We start from the raw sequence: 12,491 nt of genomic DNA on the forward strand, positions 1-12,491 counted from the left end.
TTGGCTGAGACATAAATCGGCTGGGTTGCAGAAGGCCCGGGAGTACTTCTCTTACTCTGTCTTGTCTTAGTCACTTGCAGGCTTGTCTTATTTTCTCCTAAGTTGTAAACTCCTTGAAGGCAAGTACATCTTATTATTCTGTGTGTCCTCTATAATAGTGACTAGCACAAATCTTATCATTGTCAATGGTGAACATTAAGTACCTTTGCAGTTGAGCTAAGAATTGAAATGCCTCCCTGAATGTAATGATTTCTGATCCAAAGCATATATTGCATCTTATGACACAGATTCTCATCCTTTCAGGGTGCTGTCTCCAAAAGGCGCTGTAACTAGAGAGTTCATCTCAGTGGCAGCATCCCTTTCAGCTATGCCTGGTCTACAAATGAGAATAATACAGAACCCTACAAGGATGTGGGGCTCCCCTCACTCCTTTATTTCTCAAAGCCTTAGTGAAGTGTCTTTTGGGCCTTCTGGGAACGTTGGAGGGAGCAAATGGGTGTGCAGGTAACATTATACAGTTTAATGTTCCTATCACCCTGGGCCCTTAAATTTATCTATGTGATGTAGGTAACTCTGGTATCTCAGCTGTATTAAGCGTATGCCATGGTTGAGCCCAGGTATCTGTCAACCAATCAATAAACTGAGAGCTACCTTCACTCCATGAACTAACATATTAAACCAGGACTCTCTAGTAGGTGCACACATATCAATTAATTCGGCTCAATCTAGTGTTACATTTCACCCTCTAAGGTGAACATTTTTAGAATATACTTCCTATTCCTGCTGCTATAGATTAGTGAAGTCTTGCAATTATTTTGATGTGTAAGCTGTTTCCTCTTGGGTCATTGTGTATACCTATCCTGTGCAGCTGGCTGAGATGTAATCCTACATACAGGTCTGGTGGCAATAGGGGGTGGTTATGGTGGGTCTTGTGGAGAATAAACATTCCTTTTTAAGATGTCTGTTCCAGGTGAGGTTATCACAGAGTTTTTAAGCAAAGGAAAGCTAGTCTCCAGAAGGCAAACACTTTAATAGAGATTAGAGTGACTTTTAGTTTCCAGATGGTCGGCTTCAGCCATGTTCAAGCAGATGTCCCTATTCTAATAATTTTTAGGATCCCATTCAATGTTTCAACTTTCATGTAATATTTTAAAAAGTTAGCCATTCAGTTTATTTTAGTAATGATGATGATGATGATAAAAACAAAAAATGCAGGTTGCTTCCTAGTCAGGGGTTCCATTTTTCTTTCTCGGTACACTTTTTCTTTTTGTCTAGTACATTTTATTTTTCTGTGGTCCTCGTCTTCTCTATCTATCCTTTTTCTTAAAAAAGTTTTAATACAATTTTTAAAGGTTACACTCCATTTGCAGTTACTACAAAATATTGGTTATATTGCCCATGTTGTACAATACATCCTTACACCCAATATTTTATACCTCCCACTCCCCCACCCCTATATTGCCCCTCTATCATGGGTAATCACTAGTTTTTCATATGAACAATTTGATGGGACTGTGAATGCAATTATTGCTATAATTCAGCAATTCTTAAAAAAAATCGTGCTTTATTTTTGACAATATCACCCCTATGTTTATTAGAACTAAGAGATATTTTTACAGTTATCATGGAAGCTTTCTGGTCTTAGACTTTGGCTTGAGCTGAGAGTGGAAAGATGTGAGCTTTTCATTGTCTTTCTCTAAGTGCTAACGTACACTCAGAAGACTCCACCCCACACCACTGTCCTTATAGGCGTCTTAATGGCCATAACGGTCAAGTGCAGCAGCCAGCTGGGCAATCTCTTGCTTCAGCTGACATGTCAACATGACCAACCACCGATGATACTTTGATTATTTATAATGCCCTCATTTCATTTCTCAGTGGGGAGGAGCTCAGCCAAAGGGCATGACCAAAGCAATCCTCAAATTCTTAGTGTTTACCTCTTGGGGCAACTACAGATACCAATTCGTATCAGTCAGGGTCCAAACAAGAGACAGAAAGCAAAAGATATTTTGAATGCGGAAGGTTAAATATAAAGAATTATTACTTTTAACAGAGTATTGGAGTGATAAGGAGATGGCTAGTAAGGAACTAAGAGAATTCTAAAGAATACAGGACAATCAGATATAGGGATCAGCTGCTGCTTTTAGGATTGAGATCGACCCTGCTTGAAAAAGTCCAAGGCCACAAATGAGTGGCTCATTTGACGTCAGAGAAGTCCTCTGAGGGTGCAAAGCTGCCTAGGGGGTGTGAGGGGAAGCTGTTCACGGACAGTGTGGCGTGGGTGGTACTCCATGTGAAGCTATCTGATGGGGTTCCAGGGAAAGCCCCTCAGGGGTGCTGCCTGCAAAGTTGCCTTAGAGGGTTCCTGGAGAAGCTGTTCATAAGAGGTGCTACACACTGTGGGCCACTGGGTGCTGCACGAACTGGGAGGTACAGAAGCCACACGTGCCTAAGAGCCTGCTTAAAGGAGCACAGGTAGAGAAATCTCTTCTTCCTCCAAGTGTCTCTCCAGCGCCCTTTACTGACAAAGTTTAATATCATGACAGCTAGAAAAGGAGAAATATTTACAGGATTTACTTCTATTATCACAAAGCAGGCAGTGAAGAGTGCTTTGAGACCCTTGAGGCAATAACTTGGTAATTGGCTCAATAATCCATTTCCTTTAACAGGGAAAACCTTACAATGAGGACTGAGTTTTACTGGGACTCTGAAAGGTATTACAAATGGTCCCTTCAAGAAGTTAATAAAAATCAGGGACTCTCCCTCTAGACAAATGCACATGTGTATGTATGTGCACAGTCCTACAGATAATTCAGGGTACATCTCTGGACCCAGATTAAGAACCCCTGAGTTAGGCCAAGGACTACTCTCCATGTTCAATTTAGTGATCCTTTATTTGAATGTAGAGTAGCAAATTTAATATGCCCAAACTCACCTAAATTATACTTGCTTTTAGCAAAAAGATGAACATTTATAAACATTTGAGAAATATAGTCAATAGAGTTAGACAGTTCTAATTTGAGGGGAAGGAAATTGGTGAAAGATCTTTGGGAAGAGAGAGGCTAAATGCCAGAGGAAGGGCAAGCAGTTGTGAAACAACGGCACTGTTATTACTGGGATTTGGACTTGGATAGGTGCATACAGAGGGAACAGGGTATCTATTATGACCTGCTATGCTTTGGGGAGGTAGATCATAGTAGCTGGCCTCCAATACGATAGGAGGTCCTTATCTCCTAGTATTTATGCTCCTGGGCACTCTCCTCCTACACTGACTCAGAGCTGATCTTTGTGACCAAATAGAACACCATATAGGTGACGGGATGATTTTGGAATTGAAGTCATGAAAGGCAATGCTGCTTCAGCCTTGGTGCCTTGGACTCCTCATCCGGGGGGAATCCAGCTGTCCAGTTGTGAGGACACACAACAGCAGTTCTGTGGAGAGACCCACATGGAGAGCAACTGAGACTTCATACCCACACCCAGCCTAACTTGCCAGCCTTATGAATGAATCACCTTGAAAGTAGATCCTTCAGTCCCCATCAAGTCTTCAGATAACGAATGCCAGCTGATATCCTGACTGCACTTTCATGAGAGACTCAAAACCAGAATCACCAGCAAAGAGGCTCCCAAAATTCTGACCCACAGTTTTGGGGGTAATTTTTTTTTTTTTAAGGGCCACACTTGCGGCACATGGAGGTTCCCAGACTTGGGGTCCAATTGGAGCTGTAGCTGCCAGCCTGCACTACAGCCACAGCAACACAGGATCTGAGCTGTGTCTGTGACCCATACCACAGCTCATGGCAATGCCAGATCCTTAACCCACTGAGCAAGGCCAGGGATCGAACCTGCCTTCTCATGTATGCTAGTCATATTTGTTTCCAGTGAGTCACAATGGGAACTCTGGTAATTTCTTTTTTTTTTTTTTTTTGCATCAATAGATAACTAATATATGCATTTAGGTTAAAATTCTCTAAAGGATGAAAAATAAAAGGAGTTGCTCCTTCCCCCTTTCCTCTGGTCACCTATAGGAGATTAGTGAGATGCTATTTGCTATACTTTTTCCAAGTATTATCATAAATAAGTCAATGGATTGAATCACCAGAGAAATGAGACTTCTGTCTTTGCCAAATGGTCACTCTAAGAAATGACTAGATATATAGTTTCTGATGAGCAGGAAATCCAACTGCTAAACCAGCTTATGAAGATTTACATTAATACAGAAATTAACAGAAATATAGATGTGTCAGTATGAAGACTATTCTAGGGAAATCATGCATCTAAATACTCATTATAGTCACCATGATCGATGTGGGATATGCAAACTACCGTGTCCATAGTTGAGTCAGTATTTTAAGTGATCTGGAAACTACTCTTACAGATGTTGAAAGGTTTGGGGATGTTTAGCCAGGAGAAGATATAGAGAGCATTTAATAGCTATCCATTCGAAGGGCAGACATGTAGAATAAGAGTAAACACATTTTGGATTAATCAAGAGGAGAAAAGTGGCCTAATGACAAATTATAGCAAGGCAGATTTTAATTCACTTACAATAACCGTGGCTGTTTAACAACAGGTCATGCTGTAGTGAAAAAATGTGGTGCTCCCCTTCCCAGGAAGGATTTAAGCCAACACTGACTGACTGCCCTTCAGAGGGACTTTGGTAGTACTTGGAAAGCAGATCTAGATGACCTCTAAGATGTTGTACCTGAAAAGCTTTTCCCCCTGAAAATGCCTTGTTATGTACGAATACCTTTAAATAAGACAGTTGAGTGTAGTGGAAAGAGTCTACATTACAGAAGAATCAGAATTCTATTTGGCAGTTACAAGCTGTGTGACGTTGGGGAAGACACTTAGCTTTCTGAGCTTCTTCACTGTCCTCACTACCTCTCAGGGCTGTTCTGACAATTCATTAGATGACAAGTCACTCAAATCACCCATTGGACATTTAATGCATGTGTGGTTTTCTTCCTTGCATTTTCTACAATATTGTTTATAATCAAACATCTGGGATCAATTAAGATTTTGAAAGTGCAGTGTTGAAACGAGTTCATTTTCCTAGGCTTCCTAGGCTTCAAGTGTAGGATTTCACTTGTTATTAAACAATAAACTTGATTGAGATTTGATGAAATGCTTTGTGGCACAGCATCTTTAAAAAAATAAAAGATAAGTTTGGTGTAAGTAGGACTAGAAGGAATCAGAAGCCAGATGGCCAACATCATCTTTGAAATCTGCAACTGCAAGATCATCACTTGACTAAAGTCTTTCCTCCCAAGAGAGTTATCAAAGAAAAACAAAAACAAAAACAAACAAAAAACAAAACCAAAAACTCAAACACTGAAAATTATACTGTTCACCATCTAAAGTGTTTTACCTTTCTGGAAGGGATACCAAATTTTAGTAAGAAATTCTCAATAATAAGCACTTCATTTTCTTTAAAATTTTAGAGGAAACTGGAATCTCTCAGAATGAGGTGATAAATGCTTTTGCTAGCTGCCCTCCTTCCCAGTTAAAAGAACTGGAAGTAAAAAAAGTCCCACAAATATTAGAAATCAATTTTTATTATCTACAAACAATTTCCTTTAAATGTTTTACTTTATAAACAAAACTACTCCATGGGCAGAAATCACTCTGAATTACTGAACTAGGAACTAAGATTATGTGTATTGAATAGTTAACAGTCTTTATCTATTAGCATCCTACTCTTAAGCAGTCTCATTAGAGGCTGTCTTCAAGCAGCAAATGGTAACTGAGATGTGTAGCTGTTCTTTCTCATTTCCCCTTTATCTGCAACATGTATAAGGATTGAAACAGGTAACTCAATGCTCATAGCAGTCTCTAAGTAATTGCTAGCTTGCATCCCTTCATATTAACAATTTTTCCTACCTCAAAGTTAAATATTATCAAAATTCTGGGGACTATCCTTTCATACATTGTTTCATACACACATACACATAATTTAACAAAGATGGGGTCATTTTTACATACTGTTTTTATTGTGGCCAAGTTCAACAGCATCAAAAGTATTTTCAGGTACTTAATTCAGGTGGCTGTAAAGCAAAAAAAAAAAGTCACTTCTGTCAGATACTGCAGGTACTGTATCATTTTTATACTCATATATTCATTACATTTTTAAATGTTTTTGTCCATGTTAGTGAATATTTGATGAACTCTAAATAATGCCTGTCGCAGTGAAATATACATTCCATCTTAATATTAATAACATATACTTCACAGTGTCAAGTGAAATGACCACATTACTCTAAAGAATTCCTGGAAGTATGAGTCACAAGCATTAAGTGACAGGAGCTTATGGTGGGTGTGGTGGTTGGGGAGACCTCCTGGTTTAAATAGGAACTGGACATAAAAGAATTCTTAGAACAGACAGCTTAGGACATATGGTGGCACAATCATGCCACAAAGGATCCAGCCTCTTTCACTGTTCTGCTCTGGCAACCTCGTAACATAGGCCTTTGTTGTCCTGTTTGTTGCTTCATGACTGAGCTGTGGCTGCCCCATTTATGGCATCACATTCCTCCAGGAAGAAAGACAAGTGGAGGGCAAGGATGAGCTCTGGTCTGCAGAACATGTTCATCTGAAAGCTTTCCTAGAAGCCCCAGCAGCAACTCCAGATTTCATCTAGAAGTGGGATGGTCTAGAACTGCGTCAAATGGCTGCTGCTAGGTGTACAGGAGTCTGAATAAGTATTTGTGGCTAGTATTAAGGTTCTATTAGGATGACTAGACAATAGGTAGAAAAAGACCAGGGTCTGCTACCAAAAACCCAAGTCAAAGTAAGCTGTTCTCATTCCATGATAAAAATAAAGAATTTCACTCTTATTTCAAAAGAGCATTGAGAGGGTACAGTTAAGATATGGTAGGTGATCCACCATAAAGAAAGAGGTGAATGAGGGGGTGTAAGGGATCCTGTTGCATTAGCTGTTGAGAGGAATAATTTCCCTCTGGTCACTAACTTCCACTAATCCCCGTGAAGCTGAGAGGGGAAGAGACCAGGTCCCAAAAGCCCCTTACATTAACTGCTTGCATTCGCCTGTAGTGGAAGCTTGGAGTTATGAAAATGCACATCTAACAAACTCAACTTACTGCATGGACTCCTAAAACTCGTGCAGAAAATGGAGAGTAAGTCAGCTTTGGGAGGTAGACTGAAGAAAGTTCGCCCTCCCTGTCTAAGCCATAAAACAAAAACAACACTGCCATCCCGCTTCATCTCCCACTGTACTGAACACACAGTAGGTGCTCAGTAAACACTCATCAACTTTAGAGAAGACAAAGGAAAGAAATGGAACTGAGAGTCTGCCAGAACTGTACCAGGTGGCTTACCTACATAGCTCATTTATTGAGCAGCACGCTGTCAGGCAGGCATGACTGTTCCAATTAGAGAAGTAAACTGAGGCTCAGAAAGGTTAGGCAGGGTAAAACGAAAGTAGAAGCAGACTCCGGGCATCTGAACTGAAACCCTTCTCCTTAAGTAATGTTGTCTCACAGTCTCTGCTCCGCCAAAGCTCCAGTGCTTTGCAGACAGCCGACACAAGACATTTTGAGCAGAAGTTTGATTCAGCATCGGGAAGGACACTAACTTTTGCAAAAACAACGCTAAGGGTGGAGAAACACGTAACAAGTCTTTAGGGTTTGGTCAAAACAGAATGTACTAGCGCCACCTACGCTAGTGGCGAGGCCTGAGGGCCGCTGGGGAGGCGGAGCCGAGCGAAGGGTCAGGCCTGGCGGGCTCAGACGCGCCCGCGTGGCTTCGGGGCGACCCGGAATTCGGTCCGGGGTATCCCTGGTCGGCGTGGGCGGAGAGCGGCCGCAGGGCCGGGAAGGCCGCGCCCCGCTGCGGGCGGCGCATGACGCACTTCCGCCCTGGGTCTTGCAGCTTAAAGGGGACCCGGACCTTCTTCATAACAACAACAAAACTGCGCGCCCGCGGCCGGCGCCTGGGCTCTAGTCCCCGCCCTCCTGCCACCTGCCGCCGCTTCGGTCGCGCCCGGCGGTGCGCCGCCCTGCCTTGCACTGCTCAGACCGAGCGGTCAGGCTGCGAGCGGACCGCGCCCTTCGGCCAACTTCTCCCGCTGCCACCGCGCCGCCTCGCGAGACCCGGGGCCGGGCCGTGGCCGCCGCCAAGCAGCAGGAAGAGAGCCTCAGCGGAGGACGCTTGGCCGGACAGTGAGGCCAGTGGCCCTGCCCGGGCGCAGAGGGCGGCGGTGGCGGGCTCTGCGGCCATCTCACAGGTAGCCCTGCTTGTCGCACCTGACCACCCTAAGCGGCCCGTCCCCCTTCTCCAGCCCGCGTTGCGGGACCGTCGGGTAGGGGCCTTGTTGCGTTTCAGCTTGGGGGTCGCGGCGGGGGCGGGGCGGGGCGGGGGCTCGGGCTGTCGCGCCCTCATCCCTCCTTCCCTTCTCATTGCTTTCTCTCTCTACTCCCGGCCTCCCTCTGCAGTCCGGAGCCCTGCGAAGCCTAGACCTGGCGGGGAGAACTGCACCCTGGGCCGGGCCCCAGACCCCGCCGCCGCTGCCGCCACTGTCCATCATCCTCGGTGCCGGCAATGGCCTTTGTATCGCCCGATGCACTTGTGACTGACTTGGACACGGGATATTAACAACCCACTCGCTTCCGTACCCATCCCAGCCACGCCGGCAGTAACCACCTCGGCTCGTTTAGGCTTAACTGCTGCTCCTTGTGACTCTGTTCGACTTTGGGGGCACCATGGACCAAAATGGGATGGAGATTCCTGTGACCCTCATCATTAAAGCACCGAATCAGAAATACAGTGACCAGACTATTAGCTGCTTCTTGAACTGGACCGTGGGGAAACTAAAAACGCATCTGTCTAACGTGTACCCTAGCAAACCAGTAAGTGTCTAAAAGCTGGGCGCAGCTGCTCTGGCCGGCAGCTTTTCGTGCCAAGTATTCCCTTAAACGCCCGCTCATCCCCTCTCCCCGAACTCCCCTTGAATCAAATAGGTCTCTTTTTGACTGCAGAGTATTTTGCATTCCGAGGTGATGTCTCTCTTGAGTGTGTGAAACATCATTAATATCTTCCTGATGAGGTTCAGTTAATTAGTAAGAGTATAGGGAAATATCAAGGGACATGAGAATTGGCAGGCATACAATAGGACCATTTTCCTTGGACTTAAAATGGGGATGACAGATGCCTCTTTATCTTTTTTTAAAAAAGATGAAGTAGTACTACAACCCATCTTAAAGCTCTTATCGCTTATTAGACTAAAATTCCTTTTTACTTGCAATGCCTGGCCCAGAAATTTGCCGACTGTTGAAGAGCGAATTTTTTCTTGGAAATAAGTATGTGACCACTATAAAAGTTATACGTTCCACTCTAGTATATATGTTTTAAGAAGCAAAGAGTTATATGTTTTAGATTCATTTTCCTTCTGCCCCCTTTCTCATTTTTCTCCTGTAGAGGACACAAATTTTTTTTTTAACTTAGAAGAAAACAGTCCTTCTACCCCCATCATTTGGTTCATCTTTTATTCTTTTCATACAGCCATTTGTAAATCATCGTGGCAGTGTTTTCCTTTCTGAATCATATCAGGACATTGCAAAGATAATAAAATAGTACAGCTGCGTCTGTGCCCAAAGTTAGATTTGAAAGTTATCAACATAGTTGGTAATTATGAAGTCTTGGGGAGTTCTCATTGTGGTTCAGTGCATTAAGAACCCTACGACTAGTATCTATGAGGATGTGGGTTGGATCCCTGGCCTTGCTCAGTGGGTTAAAGTATCCAGCATTGCCTCAAGCTTCGGTGTAGGTTGCAGATGAGGCTTAGATCTGGCGTGGCTGTGGCTGGCAGCTGCAGCTCCAGCTCCAATTCTCCAATTCAGCCCCTAGCCTGGGAACTTCCATATGCTGCAGGTTCAGCCGTTTAAAAAAAAAAAATTTTTTAGACAAGTATAATGTTATGGAGAGTGTATGAAAGTGAGGCTTTCATGTTCTCCGTTGTATGAAAATTTCATTCCTGAATAGGTAGTTTTCAGTGATTACTAAACCTTTTTTTAATTAATGAAGAGCCTTGGATTTTTAGGGTGGGAATTATTTTTAGCATCAGGCAGATTTAAGCCAGCAGAAGGGATGTGTTGGAAGGCAACTGTGCTTTCTTGGTTTTACTTAATACTTATTTTGTGCATATAAGTAAGGAAGGCACTTGATCTATATTAAGATATTGATGAATTAGAACTGTTTCAGTGTTATACAGTATTAAGTTTAGTAAGGCATGTAGACTTCTAGAATAACTATAGAAATAGGGTGATGATTGCAAAAACAGGAGGTTTGGAAAAACAACTTAGTTGGCACTAGCTTTGTTTGTCAGAACTTTGTGATGCAAATGTTCTGAGTAGGAGAAATAAAAACCCTGAAGTATTTAAGTACTTGAACACAGTAGTTGGAACTTTGATTTATTCAAATCTTTTCTTGAAAGTTAAGATTTACTTAAAGGGTAACAACTTCTTTAAAAAAATTCTGTACAAAAGACTTCCTATTGCATATGATTTGTTTTATACATTTTTGAAGTAGAAAATAGTTTTTCAGGATCATCAGAATTGAAAGTCATAGACTTCCATAGTACTGTTCATAAGATAGCCATTTCAAAGTACACTATTCCTAGGTACATTATTGAGCTTATATCTGAGAACAGAGGCTCAAGTGTAAGGATCTTTATGTTATACAATTAAACCAAAAGGGACATGATTTTCACTGTGATGGAAAAAATTATCACTTTTCTGAAACTTTTTCATTTTATTTTATTTTTGTCTTTGCTATTTCTTTGGGCCGCACCCGCGGCATATGGAGGTTACCAGGCTAGGGGTCGAATCGGAGCTGTAGCCACTGGCCTATGCCAGAGCTACAGCAACACGGGATCCGAGCCGCATCTGTGACCTAAACCACAGCTCACGGCAACGCCGGATCGTTAACCCACTGAGCAAGGGCAGGGACCGAACCCGAAACCTCATGGTTCCTAGTCGGATTCGTTAACCACCGCGCCACGACGGGAACTCCTGAAACTTTTTCATTTTAGAAAAATATCTAGGGGCTCCCGCTGTGGTGTAACGGGATTGGCGGTGTCCTGGGAGTGATGGGACACAGGTTCGATCCCCACCTGGCACAGTAAGCTTTAGGCTCCCGCGTTGCTGTATTTTGGCTTAGGCCAAGACTGCGGCTCAGATCTAATCTGCTCCTTGGCCCAGGAGCTCCATATGCCATGGGGCGGACCAAAAAAAAAAAAAAAAAAAAAAAAGAGTATCTAAGAGAGGTTTGAAACCCATTTGTCTTACCTGCATCTGGGAGAAGCCTGTTTTTGGTAGGAGTTCTGCTTTCCTGGTACTAATTTCCACTGCTCATATGGACCAGTCAGCTGCTGGAGGACAGATCAGTTACAAACACCCCAGCCTGCCAGCCCGCCTCCTTCTTGTACACTGGAGGTATTTTTGGAGGCTACCGAATAATGGGTAGCCTCTTAATTACCTAACCTTGTGGGAAACCTGACTTTTTTTTCCTCTGGCAAGTTTTCTCCAAGTGAGTTTTAATATCTGAAGTTTATTTCTAGGTCAGTGAGAGTGAGGGTGTATGTTTCTTATTTTCATAGAAAGTCACTGAGAACTTTGTAAATTTATTGGATTCTCCAGACTTGGATTTGAACTTATTTATCACATAGAATTGATTTGAAGTATCTTGGTTGTTGAACAGACCAACTGTTTATTGATACTCCAAAGCCACAGGTAGTTCCCTGCATAGGAATTGGAGTTGTTAAAGTTTACTTTATAAGGTTGTTATTTGGAACAGAGAAATTTTGCAATATAAGCAATGTTATATTATTGATTTAATATAAAAGAAGTTTAGGTTCTTATGACCACCCACAATAATTACTTAACATTGATTCTGTTTTTAAGGGTCTTGAGTGCTGTTTGGTGTTTAATAGGAATCATTGCTTATGCCTGATTCCCTGCACATCTGCCTGTGGACTTGGAAGCAGAGAAGGGTTTAGTGCCTAGTAGAAGCAGTGTCCCCCATTAAGAAGTAGCAAAGTTGGGCGCTCTGGTCAGTACTGCTCTTTTTGGGTCTGATGGGTGAGGAAGGGGGGTTCCTGTGGGCAGTGGTTTCTAGGAAAACAAGAGCTTAATAAATAAGAGCTACTGGAGGGAGAAGACTGGAGATATGAAGTTGGTCTTTTAGGTTCTCTACAAGGATAGGTCATGTGCCTACATGTGTTGCTGGACTTGTGGCTAAACTGCAACAGTGTTGTGAAAGCTTAAGATTTTTAGTTTTATGCTCAGATATTGACTTCGTTTAATCACAGATAATCTCTATCTGCATAGGTATTTTAAATTCAGTTTCCCCCCCACCCCCAGTAAACCCACAACAAATATACCCCTCCTTCCAAAGCACACTTTCTAGGGTTTCATTTATTTATTTAATTAGGATTTTACTGATCTGGCATTTGGAGGTCTATGTATATCCTAAAC

At 42.7% G+C, this 12,491-nt stretch overlaps 2 protein-coding genes across 3 annotated transcripts in view; both read left to right on the forward strand.

Moving 5' to 3' along the window:
• The window catches only part of LOC125117325 (uncharacterized), a 104,732-nt gene extending 94,326 nt beyond the window's left edge, over positions 1-10,406 (forward strand). The window contains exons 2-4 of the mRNA XM_047763123.1: positions 7,503-7,628; positions 7,685-8,320; positions 8,454-10,406. Of these exons, the coding sequence (XP_047619079.1) occupies positions 7,503-7,628; positions 7,685-8,320; positions 8,454-8,594 (903 nt within the window). The 3' untranslated portion in view covers positions 8,595-10,406. The remainder of the gene's footprint in view (positions 1-7,502; positions 7,629-7,684; positions 8,321-8,453) is intronic.
• The window catches only part of HERPUD2 (HERPUD family member 2), a 41,797-nt gene continuing 38,026 nt past the window's right edge, over positions 8,721-12,491 (forward strand). The window contains exons 1-2 of one of the 2 annotated variants that reach the window (XM_047763085.1): positions 8,741-8,867; positions 11,919-12,066. Coding sequence is in view for 1 of the 2 variants with exons in the window: in XM_047763084.1 (XP_047619040.1) it covers positions 8,721-8,867 (147 nt within the window). In the remaining variant the exon portion in view is untranslated. Of the gene's footprint in view, positions 8,868-11,918; positions 12,067-12,491 lie in introns of both variants that reach the window. The other variant, XM_047763084.1, reaches the window with a different exon arrangement.

The sequence above is a fragment of the Phacochoerus africanus genome, chromosome 16 (genome assembly GCF_016906955.1).
Source record: "Phacochoerus africanus isolate WHEZ1 chromosome 16, ROS_Pafr_v1, whole genome shotgun sequence".
In the NCBI taxonomy this organism is placed as follows: domain Eukaryota; kingdom Metazoa; phylum Chordata; class Mammalia; order Artiodactyla; family Suidae; genus Phacochoerus; species Phacochoerus africanus.